Source organism: Trifolium pratense, linkage group LG2 (assembly GCF_020283565.1).
Source record: "Trifolium pratense cultivar HEN17-A07 linkage group LG2, ARS_RC_1.1, whole genome shotgun sequence".
NCBI lineage: Eukaryota > Viridiplantae > Streptophyta > Magnoliopsida > Fabales > Fabaceae > Trifolium > Trifolium pratense.
In genome coordinates, this window is record NC_060060.1 from 17,796,596 (window position 1) to 17,821,459 (window position 24,864).

A 24,864-nucleotide genomic window follows, 5' to 3' on the forward strand; every position below is an offset into this window, starting at 1 on the left:
AATAAATAGGCAATATTTTACTAATGAAGTTTATTAATCTGTCTTATTCTCATTAGTGAAATATTGAGATTCAATTATATGATCTAATTAAGACATGAGGTTTAATGAGATGAAGGCATTGGGTATAATCTAAGTTTAGTGACATTTAGTGGCAAATCCAATATATTAGACGATGTAAGACAACGAAAAATCAGTTAAAAAAAATTGTAGTGGTGATATTTTTGCGAGCTTCTGCCTCTGCTGGACAGTGTTTCATACGAGCTCATGAGAAACCAAAATCCATCTTTATTATTAAACTTATGTCACAAAAAAAAATCTTCATTATTAAACTCAAATCATGTCATCTAAACAATGTTATCCAAAATAAAATGTATGGTTGAAGGCCAAATCCATCAAGCTAAGCAATTGCCTCCTTTGTAACAATCAAACCCGATAATTTGAATGCGAAGTATGATCTTTGATGATACTGCTGGCTAACCCTACGCTACTTTCTGAATTTCCAAAATTCTCTTCATCAAATGATATAAGTTTCTTTATAAAAAGAGATACTCATGAAACAGAAAAATACATTCAATCATGTTCATGATATGAGTCTAAATTTTGTCTAAAATATTTCTAAGTCATTTCTTCATTTCTCTAGTACACAAGAGTCCTTGAGGAAAACTTTATTTTGTAAACTATCATTAATCAATATGTTTGATATGAGCGTGCAATTCATATCATGGTTTCAAAAGTATCTTGAAGGGGATTCACTGGTTATCCAATTTGCATCCGGTTTGTATAAACTGGTTGGGGCAAATCGAACCTAAAGTTTAGTGTATTCACACACGCTTTTGGAATTTATGTTCATCTTCTTCTTGTTCATGTATTCGCAACAAACTCCCCCAACCAAAGTTCTGACACTTTCTTCATCTGCGAGCTCTCTTTCCATCTCCTCCTCTATCAACCTCATTTCCCGCTCATCCTCCTCTCTATCAATTTTAGCTCTGTATACATGTAAATTGTAATACACAATCATCAGCAAACTTACTAGGTTTTATCGTCTAGTACTTGGTTTCACACTCTTCTAAATGAAAAAGGAAAAATATGATGGAAGAACTACATAAATATCATAGTTTATGCTTTATAGAAGGAATGGGAACAGGTTGGTTTTAATAGAAGAAAATATTGATACTAATTAATGTTAGTTAACATCATGAGTCAACATGCCAATCACAATCCCATGATTGTTTGATTATGTTTAATATCATAATCATGTATTATTTGTATATATCAGTTTAGCATAATTTTAGGATCAATTAGTTGCTCTTGTAACTATTTATACGTGTAATTGGTTCAGCATATCAATTCAAGGAAATACAAAAAGTTTCATATTGAATTCTATTATTTTATTATGGTATCAGAGCTGGTCAATTCCGATGACGGAAAAAACCGGGATTCCGCTGCCGGCAAAAAACATGAGGATCACGTTTCCAATGTCAAGGAAACAAATATCACTCCTAATCCTGCATATCATTTGAGTTCTTCAGATAACCCAGGAACTCCTCTTGTTATTGCGTTGCTCAAAGGCAACAATTACCGAACGTGGTCTCGTTCAATGAGAACAGCCCTACGTGCGAAGACAAAACTCGGTTTTATTGACGACACTGTCAAAAAACCAGCATCACACGATGAAGATTATTATCTGTGGGAAAAGGCAGATTCCATGGTGATGGCTTGGATCATCAATTCAACAGATCCCAATCTCCATGGGAGCATTTCACATGCGTCAACAGCTAAGGATGTGTGGCTTGACTTAGAGGAGCGTTTTGCACAAACAAACGCACCACGTATCCACCAGTTATGGCGAACTCTATGTCTGATGCAAAAACAATCAGATGTTACTGTCACTGAATTTTATACCCAGTTCAAAAGTATTCTTGATGAACTGGATGAACTTCAACCACTTCCAGAATGTAGTTGTGGAACTTCAAAACTTTTGATCCAAAGAGAGGAAGATCGCCGAGTTCACTTATTTCTTGGAGGCTTTGACAATGAGGAATATGCGCATGTCAAGGCAACCATCCTCAACTCTGAACCAATGCCCTCTCTTCGGCGTGTTTTCAATCACATTCAAAGAGAAGAGTCAAGACTTGCGGCTGAAAAGGAGAGAGAAGTAAAGATTGAGTCAGGAGCAGCCTTTCACTCCTCAAAAGGACACAAACTCAAAGATAAATGCGACCACTGTGGCAAAGTGGGCCATATCAAGGCTAGATGTTTTGAAATATATGGTTATCCCGCCAACAAAGAAGCTTCCAACATGGCTGGTAATTGCAGAGAGATACGATGGGTGCTAGATAGCGGTGCCTCGCATCACATGACTCCCTTGTTATCTCTCTTTAACAAACTTCGTAGAATTGAGAAACCTTTTTCCATAATAACACCAACGGGGAATGCAGTGCTAGTTGAATCAATGGGAAATATAACCCTTGATAAAAATATAATTTTGAAAGATGTTTTGTTTATTCCAGATTTTAATTGCAATCTCATCTCAATCCATAAATTAACACGGGACTTAGATTGCACTGTAACTTATGATAAAAACTATTGTGTGATGCAGGACCTAGCCTCGAAGAGGAAGATTGGATTAGGTGATCTACATGATGGGGTTTATGTGTTCAAAGGACCAATACAAGGACATTCATTTGCTGCTGCTCAAGAGAACACAGACAAGCTTTGGCATTCAAGATTGGGGCACCCTTCAACTCAAGCTCTTCAACATTTATCTAGCTTTCTAAATTGTAATTTCAATTTGAATAAGTTTGACTGTTGTGACATATGTCATAAGTCTAAACATTGTAGATCTCCTTTTCCCGTTAGTAATAATAAAGTTGATGCTCCTTTCAATCTCATTCACTGTGATGTTTGGGGAAGATATCACACAGCGTCACACAATGGTGCACACTATTTTTTAACAATCGTGGATGATTACACACGATGTACATGGGTTTATTTAATGAAAGAAAAAACAGAAACCGTGCCAAATCTTATCAATTTTTGCAATATGGTTACAAGACAATTTAATGTCAATGTGAGACGTATTAGAAGCGACAATGGCACAGAATTCATCAATTCTGCATTTCAGAAGTTCCTCCTACAAGAAGGTATCCTACAAGAGACATCTTGTGTTGCAACGCCTCAACAAAATGGCCGTGTTGAACGTAAGCATAGACACATACTGAATGTAGCAAGAGCCTTGAGATTTGAAGCTAACCTTCCAATTCGTTTTTGGGGGGAATGCATACTTGCTGCAACCCATTTAATCAATAGAACACCAAGTGGCAAAGGGTTTCACACAAGTAGAAGGTGAGGACTATGGTGAAACTTTTGCACCAGTGACAAAGATGACTACCATTCGTTGCTTACTCACCGTTGCAGTAGCAAGAGGGTGGGAGCTCCATCAAATGGATGTAAGCAATGCTTTCCTACATGGAGAACTAGATGAAGAGGTATACATGAATATCCCACAAGGCTACAAAGCATTGAAGGAGGGGCTAGTTTGTCGTTTAAAGAAGTCTTTATATGGTTTGAAACAAGCCTCACGGAATTGGTATTTCAAGCTCTCCCAATCCCTTTTGTCATACGGTTTGAAGGAATGTCAAGCAGATCACAGTCTTTTCACCTACGCAGATGGTTATGTTTTTCTCGCCATTTAGTGTACGTTGATGATCTAGTCATTGCTGGGAATGACTCATTTTCTTGCGCCAAATTTAAAGAATACTTGAGTAATTGTTTCCACATGAAAGACCTTGGTGTTCTCAAGTATTTTTTAGGTCTCGAATTAGCTCGCGGATCATCTGGAATGTTCATGTGTCAGCAAAAATACACCTTGGACATCCTAGATGAATGTGGGATGCTTGCTTGCAAACCCTCATCTTTTCCAATGGAGCAAAATCACAGATTAGCACTAGCTACAGGACCTTCCTTTTCTGATCCATCAAAGTACAGAAGACTAGTGGGGAGACTTATTTATTTGACAATCACTCGACCCGAAATAACTTATGCGGTCCATATACTTAGTCAGTTCATGCAAGAACCTTTACAAGCGCATTGGGAAGCAGTCATGCGAGTTCTTCGATATTTAAAGTCTTCACCGGGACAAGGGATCATATTGCCAAGAGAGAATAACTTGGAACTTGTTGGTTTTTGCGACTCGGATTGGGCATCTTGTCCACTTACAAGACGATCAACCTCAGGATACTTGATGAAGCTCGGAGAAGCTCCTGTCTCTTGGAAAACTAAAAAACAAGTTACTGTATCTCGCTCTTCTAGTGAGGCCGAATATCGTGCAATGGCACATGCTGCAAGTGAGATCATTTGGTTACGTAATTTGCTAGCTTGTTTACAAGTTCAGTGTGATTCACCTACACTACTTTACTGTGATAATCAAGCTGCATTACATCTAGCTGCCAATCCAGTTTATCATGAGAGAACAAAACACATAGAAGTGGATTGTCATTTCATTCGAGAACACATACAGTCCAAGGCCATTTCTACTGCATATGTACCAACAAAACAACAACAGGCTGACATCTTCACCAAGTCCTTAGGAGGGAAAACGTTTCATGACTTGCAAAGCAAGTTGGGAGTTCACAATCCTCACTCTCCAACTTGAGGGGGAGTAATAGAAGAAAATATTGATACTAATTAATGTTAGTTAACATCATGAGTCAACATGCCAATCACAATCCCATGATTGTTTGATTCTGTTTAATATCATAATCATGTATTATTTGTATATATTAGTTTAGCATGATTTTAGGATCAATTAGTTGCTCTTGTAACCAGTGGCGGAGCCAGGAAAAAAAACTCGGATGGGCCACTAAATTTTTTATTTTTTGAAAGGAAAACACTAAAATATTATATAAATTAAATATAAAAATTTAAATTATAATAAACATAAAATTAATTATCAAAAATTTAATTAAATACCTTAAACATCAAGTGTATTGACACATTGAAATTTTTAATCATTTAATCTATTTATACATATAAAATTGATTTTTTAAAAAATTAAAACAAAAAAAAAGAAGCAAATTTTAAAAAATAAACAGGAAAAGGAGTAAAAATGCAGGAGGCAGGCGTTGAACCAACATACTTCCAATCCCATGATCACTAACTAGCCGCTGAGCTGTTTGCAAGAATCTTCATTATATTACACGTGTTAATAATATATAGTATATTTGTGTAATTTTATTAGAATACCATGGGTATTTTAGTAATTTCCAGTGAGTTTGGGGTGGGCCATGGCCCTGCCTGGCCACCCCTGGCTCCGCTACTGCTTGTAACTATTTATACGTGTAATTGGTTCAGCATATCAATTCAAGGAAATACAAAAAGTTTCATATTGAATTCTATTATTTTATTAGGTTTCTACCTTCTCTTTTCCTCCATACAGATTTGATGAAAGGCTACCTCCATATTATCATCTTCGTCATCTACAAATTTGTTGGGGTTGTAACCGCATAAAATCCAACTAAAGTATCAAAATATGAACAATCACAAATGTCATCTTAATATTTAAAACAAACTAATAATCTAATACTTAATTCCGGTGACAATACACTCCCTTTAAATATCCTTATCCTCAACAATGAACAATCACAAATGTCATCTTAGCAATTCTAGTAGGCTTATGAATTGAAGATTTGGTGGTGTGGGTGGTGTTTGGTGTTAGATTTGTGTTTAAGACAGGGGTGGAAAGTAATGGTTTCTAGGGAAAATGATTTCTCAAATCCATAAGGAGCTACGGTCAACTTGTTCCTGCAAACAAATGTCATTCTCCATAGTACTAATGAATAGGCCATGTTTGATTAAATAACCTAATTAATCGCTTGTCGGATTTGATTAAATAACCTAATTAATGATTTAGGCCATGTCATTTCTCCATAGTACTAAGTAATGACCAAAAAAAAACTTTTAAGTTGTTAGCATAGAAATGCTTATGTATATATAAACTGTTTTTTATAACGAAAAATAAAATCAAACTGTTTTCATAAACTATCTTGGAGAGCTTATAGAAATAGGTTGAAAACAGTTTATGGACATGTTAGTGAAGTGCATTGTTTTTAAATAATCAACCAATATCTTTATTAACCAGAACGTTTTCTATGCTAACAACTTAAAAGTTTTTTTTTCCTCATTACTTAAAGTTAATATTGATTTCCAAGAAAAAGAGCAATAAACCTTTATCAGACTTTAAACAAGATATGAAAAATGCTAAAATGTTACTACAACATCATACTAACCCATGAACATTTGCGTGCTTTGGATGAATACATGACATTATGACAACTTTGTTTGAATAGACAACTCCACCTTGCAAATTTGAAGGCAGACTCAAAGAAATTAAACATTGTGATGTGGCGAATTGTGTGCTAGTGTTGCCTCTGTCTTGGAGACGGTAGGGGAATGAAGACTCAAAGGATAAAGTCCACATAAGATATACCGATGATATATACTTTTAATTTTATTATTAATTAAAAGTTAATATTACTCACTTTACACTCTAAAGTGAAACACACTTTAAAAGAGTCGGATTCCTATGTTATATACTCAATCAAATTAATTTCTAAAATGTCTACAAATATATCTATTTGACACATAATCAATCTCATCTAAACAATATGGAAGTTATTAAATTTAGAATTACCCTAGCTCCTTTCTTATTATCGGGAGTAAAATATTTGTGATTCAATTATATGACCCAACGAGGAGAGACGGTGTTAATTATAAAAAGGACCAGAGTATTAAACTTATGTCAACAAAATAAAAAAATAAAAAAAAAAACTTGATTATTAATGTAAAAAATCATCTCATCTAAACAATGTTATCCAAAATAAAATTTACGGTTGAAGGCCAAATCTATCAAACTAACTCCACATCAATTGCCTCCTTTGTAACAATAAAAAAAAATTGCAATCATTGGTTGTATGATTAGCATTATTACAAATTACAAAATATAATACAAACGAGCTTGACAAAAACATCACTTGCTTAATTTCATCACCGTTGGATTGAATGCCCAAATTTGATTGATCATAGGTGCAATATATTTTTCACCATTGGACTGAATTTAGTAATTCAGATTTCATAACAATCAAACCCCATAATTTGAAAGCTAAGTAAGATCTTTGATGTTTACTACTGGCCAACTCTAAGCTTCTTTCTTCGTCTGCGCTCTCTTTCCTCCTCCTCCTCTATCAACCTCAGTTCCCGCTCATCCTCCTCTCTAGCAATTTTAGCACTGCATGCATGCAATACACAATCATCAGCATACTAACTTCATAGCATGTTTTAGAAAATATTTTATATTTTTACATAACTACAAACATGTTTTTATGTTTTAGGTTAATACTTATTTTGTCCAACATTATATAGAAAACGGTGAAATTGCATCAATAAAAACAAAAAATATATAAATAACATTCTCTAAAACCAAACAAAACCACCCTAAGTATGAGAATATAAGTAAAGGAAGTTATCATCACCATTTACAAGGCAATCAAAGACATCTGGAAAATGAAAGAAGACTCTCACACAACAGCTTTTAATTATAATCCTTTCTAACTGTAAATGCTACCACCAGACTTTCTAATACACTATCTTCTGTTAATTGAAAAGAGTGTGTTGAGAAGTGTGTTAGTCTGTTACAGTTTGTAGCTATAACTCTTTTCCTAATTATTACTAAGCAAAGTGTATTATCCAAAAAAGTGTGTCGACTGTCCTTTGTTTCCTCGGTGTGCATTAACAGGAAAAATACACGTAATTAAAAAAACAAAAAATAGATAGAGGGTTTTTTTTATAAGCGTGCACACAAAATTCAGCCGAAGGCCCATTTTCAGAAAAAACGGAAGGTTTTATTGTCAAGTACTAGGTTTCACACTCTTCTAAATGAAAAAGGAAAAATATGATGGAAGAACTACGTAAATATCATAGTTTATGCTTTATAGAAGGAATGGGAACAGGTTGGTTTCTACCTTCTCCTTTCCTCCTTAGCGATTTGATCAAAGCCTACTTCCATATTAGGATCATCGTCGTCATCTACAAAGTTGTTAGGGTTGTAACTGCAAAAAAACCAACAAAAGTATCAATATCAACTAAAATAAATCATACAAAATGAAAAGACGATGGAGGATGTTCAGTCATTAAAACAAGTCTCGCCCATTTGGAAGTTTTCAATTTCAATACACTACACAGAAATCAAGTACCAATAACTAGAAAAAAGGGGACTTTAAAATAGAAAACTTACCGAAACATTGATCTGATCGCACTGCGATAATCCATTTCATCCTCAGGCTCATCAAGGTGTCGTTTCCTAACATTATTCTTGGGGCGCTGATTATGCAAATCAGGTCGCTTTGGAATTTGTTTAAGCGGTGGCTTACTTACCTGTCAAGCAATTGAACATATACCATGATTAGTAGCAGTGAATCAAGTTCATGGTTTCTTTCTGGGTAAGGGGGTCCTTGAAATTGTGTATATATGTGCATATGTATATATCATTATACCTGAGCTTTTGATGGTGCAACTGGTTGTCTCGGTAATACTTTGGGTTTGTACTGTTCTCGTACATCTTTTCTTTGGTCCACACCATGCTTCGGAAGAGAAGACGAAACCTTTGAAGGGGGTGGCCTCTGTACACCATTCACAGGATTTCTCATGCCAGGTGTGACTGATTTACTCCCCATCTTATTAACAGGCATCTTTGAAGGTATACCTTTTGGCAACATCGGCCGGCCTGGTCCATTCGCAATGTTACTGCCAAGCTGTTTTCTAGAATCTGTGGATGCCTTACTGGCCTGACTGGTAGAACTTAATTTATAATTGGATCGTGGTTTAGGAGCTAAATGACTAGCACCGGCAACAGGTTTCCGGTTCTCACCAGTACTACGAACGAGCTTGCCACCATTGCTAAAAGACTGTTTACTCTTTCCTGGAACTTGAGCTGCTTGTCCCACTTTAACATCAGCAAAAACCCTGTATAAGTTTCTTAATCACAGTAAAATGTAAAAAACCCCACAATTAAACACCACACAGCACATGCAAACAGCAACATACCAGAACTGCGCATAGATGTATTCCTAGATGGAGGCTCTTTTGATGGAGCAGGAATCTCCGCATCATCAGACAAAAGAAATGAGTAATCTCTAGTAACCTTGAGCTTCTCAGCTTTAACTAGCTTCTGCTAAAACACAGTAGTTCATCATATTAGAACGTAATGACTAGAATGTTACCCAAAAAAAATTTACACAGCAGCTACAATACCTCACTGACTCTGGGTGGCTGCTTATGAGCTGAAGACTTCAATACACCATTAGTAACTTTATTTGTACTTTTGTTCTGTACACAGGATTATTATGAGAAAGTTACATAACATCAAAGCAATGGGATAGCATATCCCAAGTAACAGCAGGTAAACAGCATTGAGAAAAAAATAAACATCAATCATCAATCAATTACAATAATGCTAAAAGATTAACACACAAAAACAAAATTTAACAAATTATTCATTCAGTCACATCACATGCACAAACAGAATTGTCATATTTCTGCCCAATCTTACACGTCATGAATCACTCCTGACTCCTAAGAGAACTTTACAATAGGAAGTGAAGCTTAAGGAACTAAATATCAAAGTGAAATAAATAATTAAATATATGACATCCATGAGAAGAGGTTATGCGGGTTAACTATACATCATAACCACACCATAATTTGTTTCTATAAACTGTAGTGAGCTTTTCAAAATAAGCTGAAAACAGATAATGAACATCTCATAAGATATTTTATAAGCCATTACAATGCATACACATATTCTTATGTAATAAGATAAAGCCCAAATAAGTTACTCCAAACACACAGTAAATGATAAACCCAAATAGTTGCTCGAAACGCCAGCTAAATGATAGGCAGTAATGACCATTAGGAAGTTAAACTCAACGAAGAAGATATGAGAATTATACTATGGATGAGTCGTTAAACTAGGATAGTTTCCGCTGTAGAAAAGATTTGTGGACTCTCAACTTAAATAGTTGACTAAACAAATTAAGAGAATATCAGAACATTCACAGAAACAACGATGAAGAGAGTTGACTAAACTAATTAGGTTCAATAGTTAATAAGTAGAGAGAAGTCGACAATATAACAATAGACCAAACCATAAAGAAAAATTGTTTAGAAGATATATTCATTGTTTGATCCATCATGTAGCTGACCCCAACAAATGGAAAAAAGGCAACGCATCATTTATTAGCTTAATTTTTTATTGGATTACCACAAAAGAAACAATGCATTTAATTTACCACAAGTTCACATTTAAAAATTTTCACAGTATAAATTAATAATAAAAACTGCAAATGAATATTGACAAATGACATCACACATGAACTGATAAACCAGTATTAAAAGGAATGTGGAAAAGCAAAGGTGGTGAATACATACAATTTGAGGTGAGTTAGAAGGCCTGGGCACCAAATGACCATTTTCTAGCAATGATTTGCTCTCCTGGATTACTCGCTGTGCAATAACCGGTTGAGAAGGACCAAAAAAAGACCCATAACTGCAGCAACAAACGAAGATTAAAGACAAGTATTTCAAAATTATTCCTATTGACATATTTCACATATTGTATGGAGAAAGGTCGCAAATATATGTCAGAAAAGAAACCTCCAAAAGTGAAGCAAATAATAAAATTAGTTTATATTCCTGAAATAACTGACTTAATAAAGATGACAAGCAAAAAAACAACATTGTAGTGTAAATTGACTGCTACCATGCCCCAGGGCAATGACATACAGTGGTGGGTAGCAATAGGACTTACTATCAAGTAACAAATGAGTAAAATAAAATCGTATTGCACTCATAAACCAGATCCATATTCCCTGATTATCTTAGGAATTTAGTCACATCAAAACTAATAATGTTAAAAGAACTTCAAACACATAATATGACCATGTGTATGGTTAAAAGATGGATACTCACTTATCCTGATGAATTTGCTTCTTTCTAGAACCGGAATTTGCAAGGGAAGTACTATTCTCCTTCTTCATCTTGTTTCTAATTGATTCTTTCAATTTCTGCCTCAACTCAAGGTATTCCAGTTCTTCCTTAGTAGGTTTCCGAGGTTCTTCAACCACATATTCTTCCACTCCCTCCTCTTCATATTCCTCCCCTTCCTCCAGTTGTTCATCATCCTCATAATCATCGTAACCCTCATATTCCTGAAAACAAGAAACCAGACACGAAAACAAAGTAAAGTCATCAGAAAATCACATTCAATTCATAAAAAATAAAAATAAAAAACAAGAATAAACAATGTTAAAATCTCAAATTCTCAATCCTTAAAGTTGAGAATGCTTACATCTCTATCATAGCCATCTCTATCATAGCCCCGCATTGCGGTTTCAACCATGACTACAGAATCAAATCAACTGTTACAAAATAGTTAAAAAACAAATCAGAATCCAATTGAAGAAAAAATCCTGCTCAATTGATACACATAGCAATGCAATCAACATTACATTGAAAACTGGATTTCTCAGCCAAATTAACTGACAGTGTTAAAAAAAACTAAATTCCACCAAAAATTCCCAAAACAAAAAAGTATCAAAATTAGGGTTTCAAAAATATACCCTTGATTATTCAAAGCAATTAACATTATATTCAACGCTGAATTGCTCAGCAAAAGTAACTGACAGAGTTAAAAATAACTGAATTACACAAAAATTAAACACCCCAGAAACAAAAACGAATGAAAAATTTCAGAAAAATAGTAAAATTAGGGTTTTCAATAATTACGCTAGAATTTATTTTCCCCAAATTGTTATACACCAAGATGATCACAGTACGAAATTGAAGCCACACATATCAAAAAACAATCAAAACAACAGTTATACAATGTTTAGAACCCGAATCAAGTGGGAATTTGGGGGAAAATTGAAAAAAATCGCGAAAACAAAAAAGGGGAAAAAAACAAAATTGAATCGATGATGTGAAGAAAAGATGTAATGGGTGTTACAGGTAGAAGAAAAAGAATGAAAATTGAGGAAGAAAGTAGTACCTTGATGATTGGAAGTGAAAATTGAGCAGCGGTGGAATGAATGAATGAAAATCGTGCGAGAATAGGGTTGTAAAGGAAAAAGGGGGAAGAAATATATTGGAAGGGGAATAGTGTTTTTATTTATTTTGTTGATGTTGTTGTTCCAGAATTTTCCATCAAATCTTTTCCCCCTCGGAGTCTAATGTAAAAGATTCGGAAAATATATAAATAATTGTTACAACTGTATTTGGGCCCTTATATAGTTATAGGTTCACAGCCCACAATTGTACTTGGGCTTCTTTTGTCATAGATCACTTGGTAGTTCGGTCGGTAACGGTTTTTGAAACCAGTTATTAAATCAAAAACCGGTTTTTATTTAAAATTAAAAATCGATTACAAGAGTGGTTATAGACATAATTGATTTTATAACCTGTTTTGTGACAATTAAATCGGTTGTGATATTTGGTTTTAATGTCCGGCTATAACAAATGGTTATGGATTGGTTATGGACAGATATTTTGGATTATCCAACATGCTCAACCCTACGTATAAATGACTTGAGAATTAATTTGGGAGTAGATTGCATCCAGTCTTGACACCTCAGCAAAATACCTAATAATACTTGTTCTTTTCTAATCTATATATATGGGGAGGGTTCAAATTACACCGGTGTAACATTTGAGTAATGTTACACCGCTCAATAACGCTTCAACGAATACAAATTTTACAAAATCCACCGTTGGATTGAAAGTTTATATCATTTAGATCATCCAATGTTTGAGAGGTTTAGATAGCAATTTCCTATCTCAAGTGATCCCCAATTTAAGGGGTTTGAGAGGTTTAGATAGCAATGTTTTATTTGATATTGTTATTGAAAAACAAGTTTCTTTTTTCTGGCTATATGAGGATCGCTTCTTTGACAGTATTCTGTGTATACCACTGCGAAGGGGTATCCAGATGTGAACACTAGGATGGTCGCAAAGAGATTGAGTGTGGAACTCAAATTTCCAGCGGTTGCTTTGATGGATTCAAATCCATCCGGGTTTCACATTTTTCATATCTACAAATGTGGCTCTGAAACCATGTCATACGATGCTGCTCACTTGACCACATCACATATGAAGTGGCTGGGACTTCGACTATGGGATGTGGGAACTTACAAAATTCCCGAGGAATGCAGCATAAATCTGACACCATTTGATATTTATACTTGCAATAGAATGTTTGAGGAGAAGGAAAGTTTGATAGCTAGCTAGTCATGCTCATTTGAGGGAATAGTTGACCTTAATGGATTTAGCTTTCTCAACAACCTATTGAACTGTGATTGGTTCTAGGTATGAGCTGCTTCTTCCTCTTATCTTTTTGGAACTTTGGATTCATTCAGAATGTTCCTATTGCAATACCTTATATTATTTGTGTGCGTCAAAGTTTTATTTAAAAAAAAAAAAACAAGTAATTGCTCATGAAAAATGATTTCTAAGGTATTAGGTACTCTACGATTCAAAACGAATTTATTTTAGATGTTTGAAGCTTTCAAACATATGTTTGTTAAATAAATATTGATGTTTTACATTATGTATTTTGAAATTTGTGGTGGTAGTGTTGGCTTCCACACTAATTATTTTTATGGCCACTTTGTATGTATCTTTCCGGCCATGCCTAGTTTTTCCTTCCCTGTGCTTCCTTTCATCAATCCAGTTTATTTCCAATAGTGATTGTTTTTCAGTGGTGATTTTTCCTAAGGTTGTGTTCATATTAATATTGACAATGCTATTGCAATTACAACATAATGATATATAATACTTTTAAATGCAGTACAAATAATATTTTGCAGAGCTTTTGCCCAAAATTACTGACTTCTGTCAAGATATGTTTATGGAAATATGATATTATATTAAACATTTTCAAGTTGTTGGTATTTTGCATTATTGATAAACCACTATATTATTTATAATGGGATATTGATGAAGTATAAAAATTGGGGTGTGCAAAGGAATATATTAGGATTGTGGAATTATTGATAAAACCAGTTGTGAAAAAAAAATTATTAAATCAAAAATTGGTTATAAAAGTGGTTATGGACATAACCGGTTTTGTGAAAACCAAACTGGTTGTGATATTTAGTTTTAATGTCTGATTATAACATAACTCACTTGGGGTTGATCTAGTGGTGCTGGCTTGGGTCATTGGAATATCTTCCTCTCAAGGTCTCAGGTTCGATTCCCCCTGATGTCAATTTCGGTTGGCTAAGTCCATACAGAGGAAAAAAAAACTCTGGCTTTAAATGGGGTTCTGCAAGTGGGCGGTGGGATTGGTCTCCTTGGATTAGTCGGTCCTAAGGCCGGATACCAAGTTTTCAAAAAAAAAAAAGGTCTGATTATAACAAATTGTTGTGGATTGGTTATGGACGGATATTTTGGATTATCCAAGATGCTCAAACCTACGTGAGATAAATGGCTTGAGAATTGAGAATTAATCCGGGAATAGAATGCATTATACTTGTTCTTTTCTAATCTATATTGATGTAGATAGAGATGTATTTTTTTTTACAAATAATTTGCTAAAAAAGAAATATTATTTATTATATCTATATACTTTAGATACTATTATGAAAAATATACTCTAGGTACTAAATGAAAGGCAAAGTGATACTTCAAAAACTGAATTGGTTATTTTTAAGATGAAAGACACAAGATGAACCTCAATCACCCTATAACTCTTTACTCTTTGTGCTGGATTTTTATCTGGCTTGATTCATTTAAGGAAAAGCAGTAACATGTTTCATGTCATTCAAATAGTTAGATGAGCCCCACAAATATCAATTATAAGTTTTAGTGAAAAGGTAACATGTGCCCTTAAAGTACTTGTTTGTGTGCAAAGATAGTAATTTTGTATAGAAACTTGTGTATTTTATAACTTTACAAGTCAAATATTGTTTTAACCAAGACTTAATTACTATTTCAAGTAGCATGACCCTAAATTTTAAGCAAAAAATTTCATATACATCTCTAACAAAAACAACTAGGTGCTCTTTCTCTTGTTCAAAAAATTAGGTGCTCTCTCTAATATTTTTTGTTTTTTAAAAAAGTTCTATAATATTTTGTTTACAAAGGATAAAATAATTGAGTTGTGTTAAATTTAGATTAAGCATGTGCCTATGATTTTTTGGTTGAGAAAGTAGAACAAAAACAAATGTTATCATGCAGAGAAAGGTATGGTGCAGACCTAAATTTTAAATTGTGATAGTGGTTATAGTTAGATCATGATCTTTGACATTGCGAAATTTTTTCGTCTTAACTAGCCTTCTTGTTCCTAAATGAAAGGATTCTAGTAATTTGATATTCGAGTGGTTAAGAATTGTATCAATCAGTGTTAAAACTCAGGAATTCGAGACGATTTAAAGTAGCAAATTGTTGATAAAAGAAAGTTAAAAAAATCAAGGAGATGACATTTTCATTATAAGGACATAAAAATGTGAGACAAAAAATATAAAGACCGGCACATATGACAAAATTATTACACAAATAATAACTTGAAATATCAATCTCACCCCCAACCAATATTATTCTAAGGCCACATTTATTCTACCAGCCTAACAAGCCCTATCCCACACACAACACAACATTTTTTTTGAACAAACACACAATACAACATTGCTTCAAAAGTTTGGACCAGCAGCGAGAATCTCTTCGGTGAGGTTGTCATTACCCGTTCCAATTTTGTAGTTGGTGAAGGTTTCAAAATTCTTCTTGAACAATCCAGCCAGCTTCAACAATGTCTCATTGTAGGAATCTTTGTCCGACCACTGCAATCCATGAAAAACACCGATTATTAATATCTCGTTTGTTAACGAACTGTGTTTTATTAAAAGTATATTGATCGACTATATGATAACTTACCGCATTCACAGGATCAAGAATTTCTGAAGGTACACCCTCCACTTCAGTTGGAGTCTCCAGGCCAAAAATTTCACTCTTCTTGTATTCTGCCTTTAAGAGGCTTCCATTGTGAATAGCATCAATAATTTTTCTAGTATAGTTTAGTTTGATACGATTTCCGGTACCATAGCTGCATCAATTTAACACAGAAAATAACAATATTTTAGATTTTCTATGACACAATCACACGATAATAGTATTTACGGATAAATTCTATACCTGCCACCAGACCAACCAGTGTTAACTAGCCACCCTGTTGCACCATGAGTCTCCATCTTTTCAGCAAGCATTGCAGCATATTTTGTAGGGTGCAACATTATAAATGCTGCACCAAAACAAGCTGAAAATGTTGCTTGTGGCTCCTTAATACCATCCTCAGTACCAGCCACCTACATTTTTTTTCATTTATTAAAAAAAATGGTTAGAATTATACAATTGAAGCAACATTTCACAAAGTCAGCACACCAATGACAGTTGGATCAAGATCGAACGTTTTCTGCATTGTCTGATCTCAATTCAGCGATCACTAATGTGTTGATTGCGTGAATTTGTGACTGTGACAAATTTAAATTCAATAGTATGAAATTTTACCAAAGCAGTATATCCACTGATGAAATGGTACATGGTCTGCGCCAAGCTTAGTTTACTCACAGGTGGTAGCACACCAAATGCATCACATGCCAAAAGAATAACATTCTTTGGATGAGGTCCAACACATGGTAACTTTGCATTTGGAATGTACTCAATAGGATAGGCTGCGCGAGTATTTTCTGCAATAAAAAATTACCATATGTAAGTATGTAACTATTAGCAGAGATTCCTTGCTATGAAACACTGACACAGACACTAAACACATTATTGATTATATGTGTGGGTTTTGTGTCAACCTTACACGCTTTTAATCAGAAGTGTCAGTCCTACAAAGATTTCTTATAATGGATGATTATAATTTACAACTTTACAAATTCAATAAAAAATTATGCAGCTGGCAAGTAGAGGTTTGACTTGTTTATCTTATAAATCAAAACGTTTGTGTCTTTATTTAATGTCATCCTTATCCCTTGTGCTGAATAACAGGAGGTTCATATTTTTATATTTTAATTTTTAAAATTTACATTTAAATACAAAGTGACCTTTTAGAATAATATATATAGATTACTTGTAAGTTGTAACTTATGAAGTACATGTTGTAAGGATGTACGAAGTCAACTCTTAATTGTCAACACAAAGTAACAAGTAACAACTTAGTCCTCTTTATGTTGTTTACTATTGAAAAATGATTTTAAATGTAACCATCTTAGTCATTACACAAACAAATTGATGAAGTCAACCATTAAAAAATATAATTAACAAAATCCAAATACTAATCTTAGTCATAATTAAAAAATCATTGTTTACCTGTAACTGATTTGTCAGTGTAATCAACTTCTCTAGTATGCTCATCAAACACCACGTTTTCCAACACTGGAAATGCAAAAGAAAGAAAAATTAAAAATATATTTCAATGTTTAAAAAAAAATGCAACTACGATATTGATTGCGCCACGAAATGTGTTAAATTAATTAGTCAAAAATAAGCATATACCTGTGCCAAACCTAATTGCATTCCAGATATCAGGCTCTTTCTCGTGGGAGAGATCAATGCATTTTGCATAACAGCCACCTTCGATGTTGGAGACACCGTTCTCACTCCAACAATGTTCATCATCTCCGATCAAATACCTATTATGATCAGTTGAAAGAGTAGTCTTTCCGGTACCTATTTTGAACAAAATAAATAAAAATATCCATTAGAATTTATGGAAAACGAGAACAAAAGCCATAACTAATATTGATGGCTAAGTATATAACTAGTGGAGTGTAGGACAAGGAAGGGAATATATCGGGAGGCGCACGGCCGGTTGGGGGTGGTAGCCACACTAAGTACTATACCTGAGAGTCCAAAGAAGAGAGCAACATCACCATCTTTGCCCATATTGGAACCAGAGTGTAAGGAGAGAATTTGGCGCTTAGGCATGAGATAATGCATGACACTGAAAAGACCTTTCTTCATTTCCCCGGCGTATTGTGTGCCGAGGATAACCATTTCCCTTCTAGCAAGATTAAGATCAATGCTAGTGGAAGATGTCATGTAGTGAGTGAAACGGTTACATGGAAACTTTCCGGCATTGTATATAGTGAAGTCCGGAGTACCAAAATTCTCCAGCTCTTCAGGACTGGGTCGGATACACCTGTAACCAACCCAGTTATCGACCATTTTACATAGTTGGGATGTCTTGCATTATTACAGTGATGATTTTATATATCATTTTATTTAAAATTATTATAAGGCTTTCAACGATATAATGTACTTATCTGGCGGAGCTTATATACCTACCTTTTTCCGGCTTGAAGGAACAAGAGATGAAAACCAAACAACTAGTGTTGCCAATTTTGTAAAGTATTCTTTAATTTTTACTTACATGTTGTGCATGAACAATGAATGGTATGCTCTAGCTGAGACAATTCTGACTTTGATTCTGTTCTCTGGATCCCAATTCAAGAATTGGTCATTCACAAACACCTACAATTAATTAGTCACCAAAATTGTTATTATTTATTAATTACTCTTACTAGTAAAATAATCGTGCATTCGCATAAGTCACTTTCGTTTTTATGTAAATATTTGAAACATTCTTGTATCAAGCAAAATTTCAAGGAATGCACTAGTCTGTATTGTCTGACCTATGCCACTATATTTGTGAAAAAAATCAACTTGACCTCTCAAACTTGTCCAATTGGAATGAATTAGTTTGAATTAATAAATAAATGACAACAAAATAAAGCCTCAACCCAAATAAGTTTAATAAATTTTTTTCTTATCCAAAACTATATTAATCCAACTCAGCATGTAGTCACCCTTAATTATAAAAAGGAACAAAACTACTCAGTCTCTTTGTAGCAACAGCATATATCCTTCAACAATGTTTCAAGAAAATAAAAAAGATAACAATATTTACCATTCATTGAATAATTAATTTTTTAATTGAAATAAGAGGAAATACATATAATAGAAACAAAATCATAGGGACCATTTCTACGTCACTATCTTAACTTAGATTAAGGAATCAGATAACCCAAATTCGAACTTTGTTTATTTTCGACCAAACTCTAAATTATCAGAGCCCTCTTTCTCTTAGAATCCGAGGATTAAGACAAATTAAGGAACAACTAGATGATTTTCTAATGGAGGTAATCAATTCCTTAGTCATCACAACCACACACAAAGGGACATAACTTTAGCACACCATAGAGGCATGGTGCTCTATACTGTGAAAGGAAATTAAAAGCATATATACTTATTCCCTCTGCATGAATTCTGAGGCTATGTGATGATTTTCTTAACGAATGGAATGGACACAATCTTGTATCACTTAGCAATATGCAAAAAGGTGACAAAAAAATATCTCCATATCTATACTAAAATTCAAAGCACCACAGAAAACTTAATCCATTTGCAAGCAATTGACATTTCAACATCAATACATCATGAAGATTTGAAGATAGTGTCGTGTTACAAGCAAAACCCACTTGTACAAAATGACAACAATGGCACCATATCTAAGTCACTATCTTAAGACCCATGAAATTAATGAGATACATTATTTAAAAATGTTATCACCCTTTTTGTGTGAAAGTGATGTTATATTATCACTTTTTTCAATAAATTTTATTATATTATTATACTAGCATGCAAACAAACAATCAATTAGTTTTTGTTTTTTTAATAAAAATTACAACATTTTATTCGATTATTTACAAATAATTTTATATTTTTTATATGTAGGTATAGATTATTATAATCACATTTTTTTATCGAAAAATAAAAGAAAATAAGAGAAAATTATCACCTTGTCCAAAGAATTCAAGTAATCAACTGCTCTTTCTCTATTCACCAAGAAAGTCTGCTCATCCATCTCAATGTTAGGAGAACCCCTACAAATTAGAATATGTGCACAATATTATCATAGCATCAAATAGGAATAAGATCTAATAAAATTGAAAGATAGAGATAGAACTATCAAATCAAAAATAATAATTAATTATTTGTGATTATTTACTTACTTTCCCCACCAAAGTTCACTTTCGGTAACTTCATCCTTAACGACACGCTTGTCTCTTGGAGAACGACCCGTCTTGGCCCCTGAAAGTGTTGCCAGTGCTCCACTAGATGTGACGAAAGATCCTTTCTCATATTTGATCGCCTGCTCATACAATTCTACACCAAATCGGATAAAAAGAAAAAACAAAATCAATTATATAATTCCATATTAATCATCTCAACCAATTATATTAGATATTTGTTATGCATGCATTATGATAAATAATAATGTAAGAAAGTGACATTTAAAAAATAAATAAAATTATACTAATAGGATGCATAATGATTTAATATTTAAACATATGAAGAGAGTATAGTAGTACCAGCTGGGGAGAGATTGTAGAGAACATGTGTAAATTTCAAAGCACTGTCACTAACAGCAATGGTTGGAGCAACATGATGGTGGTGAGTTACATGAGCTACCTTTTGGCTCTTAGCTGGATCTCCCTTCACCACCTTTGGTCCAGTTTCTCTTGTCAATGACGCAAGAGATGCACTATTTCAACAAAACAAAGAAAAAAAGTTATATAATATTCATTCACAATTTATTTAGTCCAATGTTGCTTAAAAAAATCTAGTCCAAAGTTGATTAACCAATTGATTGAAGTAAAAGAGAAATCATTCAGAGAAATTCATATTTGAATCATATAAAGTAGGTTTTACTTCCGGTGTAATATTGCATTATTAGAGAGCTCTTTTTTTTCTTGAAAATCGAAGGATTAAGTTGTAAAAACTTTAAACTCAATTTTATATTTAAGGATAAATTTGTAATTAGCTAAAAATTCTTAGAGTAACTCTTATAGACAAAAAATCAACAAAATAAAAATTACCAATAATTGTGTAAAAAACAAATTTCCAATAATTAAATTTTATTTTAGCAGAAAAAAAAACTGATTCTATATGCAAAACGTGTTTGTGAGACAGCTGATTTGGTGTCACGCAAGCAACAAGAGAGAATTAGAATATTTGGCACCGTCAGATACATCTCAGTTTCGTAGTAAAGGCGTCACATAAAACATGCATATGTACTAAATATAAAAATGACCAACCAAGTGATTGTGCTCAAGTTGTTAATAAGTTTCACAAAAAAAAAAAAAAACGGATTTTGGGAGAATCTGAGTTCGATCCTTGGATAGAACAATTTATTGATTAGACTTTACTTATCTCGCGGTTGAACTCTAGACTACTAAAATCTCTTTCCCTGGGAACCAAGTTATAAAAAAAAAAAAATGGACCCACAAACCCCCCTTTTTGCTCCAATAACTTTAGATTGCCTAAACGGATTTTCCGCTCATCATATATTGACATTTTTTTTTCTAATAAAAAATAAAATTTAGTGAGTTGCACATAAATAATTTTGTTTTTTAAGTCAAAAAAATTAATTTTGGATGGAAAAAGTTTAGGTAATTTGAGCTGCGGAACTCACCAGCCATAGCAGTATGAGTTGAACTTACATCTTTACCGTATACGAATTAACAGACTCACACAATGGTATGTATTGAACTTAAATTCTTACGATATATGAGTTAACTTTTTTTTTATCAAATGAGTCAATTATTGATATTATTGATTATTTTAAACTATTTATAATCGATTCACAGTGTTAATTTTAACATTATATTTTTTTATCCATATTTTAACATGAATTAAGATTACACTTGTTAGCTTTTTTAGGTAAAAAAAACTTGTTAACATTTAAAAAAATCCAAAATATATTAATAAAAATTTTCAAAACATATCGTGTGCCATTAAAAATAAATAAAGATATTACATAAAAAGTACTAATATTTTAGTGCCAAAAAAAAATTGGTATTAAATTTAATTTTTTTACAATATAATATTATGACTTTTTAAAATATTTCTATAAATATGATAATATAATTTTTGCTCGTTCTTTGAGACTTTGACTAAAACGTGTAAACTTTTTCTTACATTCACAAAAATTTAAAATATTTCTATAAACGTGTAAACTTTTTCTTGCATACACATAAAAGTGAAATAAATAATGGCACAAAATTTAATAAAATCTAACTACCTCACCGCTTTACCACACTTTACCATCACCAGGTACTACCCGTTTTTTATGGATATCTAAACATTTGTTTTGTAGTAATAAAAATGTGACAAATATTGTTCTAATTTATTTTTTGATTAATTAAAAAATGTGACAAATATTGAACTAATTTAATTTTTGATTAATTAAAAAAATGTGACAAGAATAGTATACCTAATAGATTGAAGCTGCATTTTCTGGCGTTCTTCATCAGTGAGATTTGTAAATGGAGTTGTAATTCCAGAATTAGGTGTTGTTGGTGCTGATTTCTTCTTCTGCAATGAATGAAGTTCATCTATTGTTGATGCTTTCACAGTTGGACCACTATCATCGTGACAAATCCCGTTATGATGTTTCGTTTGAATTTTTCCAAGTCCGTTCCCATTCTCAGTTGCAACATTCCCGTTACCGTTTTCTGCCATTTTCTTAATTCAATCTTTTTCTCTGCAAAAACAATATAAGTATAATAAAGAAGATCATTAATACATTTCTAATGTCACGTAAGTTTAACAAAATCATGGTGACACTGTAACTTTTGTTCGAACACTAGAGTATAATATAGCTTCTGTAAAATCATCGTGATTTTATGCATGTTTGATATGTTGATGAATTTGTCAAAATAACGGTGAGTTATGATTCACCTTGATTTGACAAACAAGCAACCATAATTTTGATAATTTTATCATTATATCAAACACGCACTTTGTCGAATGGAACTATCGAGATAAGACTAACATGCACACAAAAAGTTCATTACGTAGGTAGCTACGTATAAAACTGACACTTTAGATTGAAAATGTGTGTTTAGTATTCAGTATTCGACTATAGACGCGGCAATGACACCGTGATTACATTCAATATTTTGATTTTATCAAATTGTTTAACAGAATTGATTAGTGATTAATAATAACCACATCAAATGTAAACAATATAAGAATATGTAACCTTAATTACAAAGACAACAACATTGTACAAAAAAACAGAACGGACCAGAATTGTAGCAAGATTGATGCAGAGGAAATCTGGAAAATGAAAAGGCTAAAGAGAAACAAAGAAAAATATCAAAAATTCAACGTTGGTGTATTAATGATGTAATGGGAAAAACAAACAAATGGATGATGGGAATTTGCAAGTATGTAATGTCCTTTTTATAGGGTGTAGTAATAGCCTCAACTTAACTATAGTTAAATAATTAACCGTGGTTAAGGTTAAGGGTTAACCATAGTTAAATCCTATCTATCCCTCTCCTCTCCCACTCAGCGGTCAAGACTGGACTCAATATTATTCGGGAATCGGAAAAGGGCAGCTGGTTATGGATGAACTATGAATGTGAATTAACGAAAGGAGACTTAATCCTCTGTTTCTCTTATCCAACCAACGTAGCATACACTCATTCACAACTCATGTTACAATGTATTTATTTTTTAAATACTCATGTTACTATATAAAAAAATTCTTTCTTTATTTGTTAATTTTTGACTAAAATTCTTTATTTGTTTATTAACACTTGGAAACTTTGTCAATAACTACGGATCAATATTTCTTATACTCCGTACTTATCTAAAACATTAAATGAATAATACCTTAAAGGACTTTAAATACTCAACATCTATAAACTTTTTTTTGTTTTAAAAATTGAAGTACTTGTGAATTTTTCTTTGAAATTAGTTGACAAATTGAAATAAATTAGTTATGATATGATTTTATTTTGTTAAGCAGTCTATTGGTTAGAAATTCCATCTTTAAAGTACATAAATGAGATGTTAATGACCTGACCAAAAAAAATGAGATGTTAATGTTATGATGTACTCCCTCCGTCCCAAATTATAAGGAAAAATAAAAAAAATCACACTTATTAAGAAAAAGTAAAACATTGATAATTTGAAGTATATTTTTGTGGGTTTTCCTTGGAATAAGTTGCATAGGAAGATTTAAAAACAATTTTTATGGGTTGTTGTTTATTGAGAAAATGAGAGAGAGAAGAAATTAATTTGTATTTAATTTTATGAAAATAAGAAGAAAAAAAACATTTTTGAAAATAATTTTTTCTCTTATAATTTGGGACAAAAAAATGGGTTTTTTTCCCTTATAATTTGGGACGGAGGGAGTATATATTATTTAAGACCTATTTTATTGAAACATTTTTTTATATAAAAATTAATTAATTTATAAGACAATAATTTGAAAATGTAGAGATGGTTATCGCTTGAAGTGAGAATAATATTCTCTTTTCGTTTTAAAATGATTTAATTTGATGATGTGCACTATTTATATATCTTATTTTAATCATATTTTGTACTAATATTAAAAAAAATATTAACATATAAGATGTTGGATTTGTTTCAATGAATATTTTCAAAATATTAACTTTTTATAATTTTTAATATTTCACAATTAAATATATTAATGGTCAAAATTATGTATTAGCATGCGTGAAACGGTCAATTAGATATCTCATTGTCGTATTTGGATATATACTCTCCAATTTTTTATCTCATGTTTTTTTTTGAACAAGCCAAAATGATATATATATATATATATATATATATATATATATATATATATATATATATATATATATATATATAAACAAAATAGTCTTCTCAGCACAAAACATGTCAAAAAAGACTAAGAAAGATTACAAAAGAGTCAAA

The 24,864-nt window shown here is 32.6% G+C and overlaps 2 protein-coding genes across 2 annotated transcripts; both read right to left on the reverse strand.

Moving 5' to 3' along the window:
• Positions 1 to 6,904: 6,904 nt before the first annotated feature.
• LOC123903735 (protein spt2-like) lies at positions 6,905 to 12,288 on the reverse strand. Its single transcript, XM_045953312.1, has 10 exons — positions 12,101 to 12,288; positions 11,402 to 11,471; positions 11,023 to 11,261; positions 10,483 to 10,600; positions 9,307 to 9,381; positions 9,100 to 9,223; positions 8,550 to 8,998; positions 8,291 to 8,430; positions 8,019 to 8,105; positions 6,905 to 7,285 (listed from the first exon to the last, which is right to left on the reverse strand). Exons 2-10 carry the CDS (start codon positions 11,450 to 11,452, stop codon positions 7,183 to 7,185), a joined length of 1,386 nt encoding a protein of 461 aa, XP_045809268.1. The 5' UTR covers positions 11,453 to 11,471; positions 12,101 to 12,288; the 3' UTR covers positions 6,905 to 7,182.
• A 3,218-nt stretch (positions 12,289 to 15,506) lies between these two features.
• On the reverse strand, positions 15,507 to 23,620 carry LOC123903736 (phosphoenolpyruvate carboxykinase (ATP) 1-like). The gene is made up of 13 exons (XM_045953314.1): positions 23,201 to 23,620; positions 22,385 to 22,654; positions 20,481 to 20,653; positions 20,121 to 20,274; positions 19,907 to 19,991; positions 18,479 to 18,579; positions 17,949 to 18,247; positions 17,602 to 17,775; positions 17,416 to 17,481; positions 16,609 to 16,787; positions 16,237 to 16,406; positions 15,979 to 16,147; positions 15,507 to 15,884 (listed from the first exon to the last, which is right to left on the reverse strand). The coding sequence occupies exons 2-13, from the start codon at positions 22,630 to 22,632 to the stop codon at positions 15,738 to 15,740; spliced, it is 1,965 nt and encodes a 654-aa protein (XP_045809270.1). The 5' UTR covers positions 22,633 to 22,654; positions 23,201 to 23,620; the 3' UTR covers positions 15,507 to 15,737.
• Between the last annotated feature and the right edge of the window lie 1,244 nt (positions 23,621 to 24,864).

Bases quoted from the DNA above. Each gene is read 5' to 3' on its own strand.
- LOC123903735 (XM_045953312.1), bottom strand. From the start codon at position 11,452: ATGGTTGAAACCGCAATGCGGGGCTATGATAGAGATGGCTATGATAGA. The intron at 10,601-11,022 runs GTGAGTATCCAT...TTGTTGCTGCAG, and splicing joins AAGCAAATTCATCAGGATAA to TTATGGGTCTTTTTTTGGTC. The intron at 9,382-10,482 runs GTATGTATTCAC...TCCTGTGTACAG, and splicing joins CTTCTAACTCACCTCAAATT to AACAAAAGTACAAATAAAGT.
- LOC123903736 (XM_045953314.1), bottom strand. From the start codon at position 22,632: ATGGCAGAAAACGGTAACGGGAATGTTGCAACTGAGAATGGGAACGGA. The intron at 16,407-16,608 runs GTAAAATTTCAT...AAAAAAATGTAG, and splicing joins TCAGTGGATATACTGCTTTG to GTGGCTGGTACTGAGGATGG. The intron at 15,885-15,978 runs GTAAGTTATCAT...CATGGATTGCAG, and splicing joins TTCTTGATCCTGTGAATGCG to TGGTCGGACAAAGATTCCTA.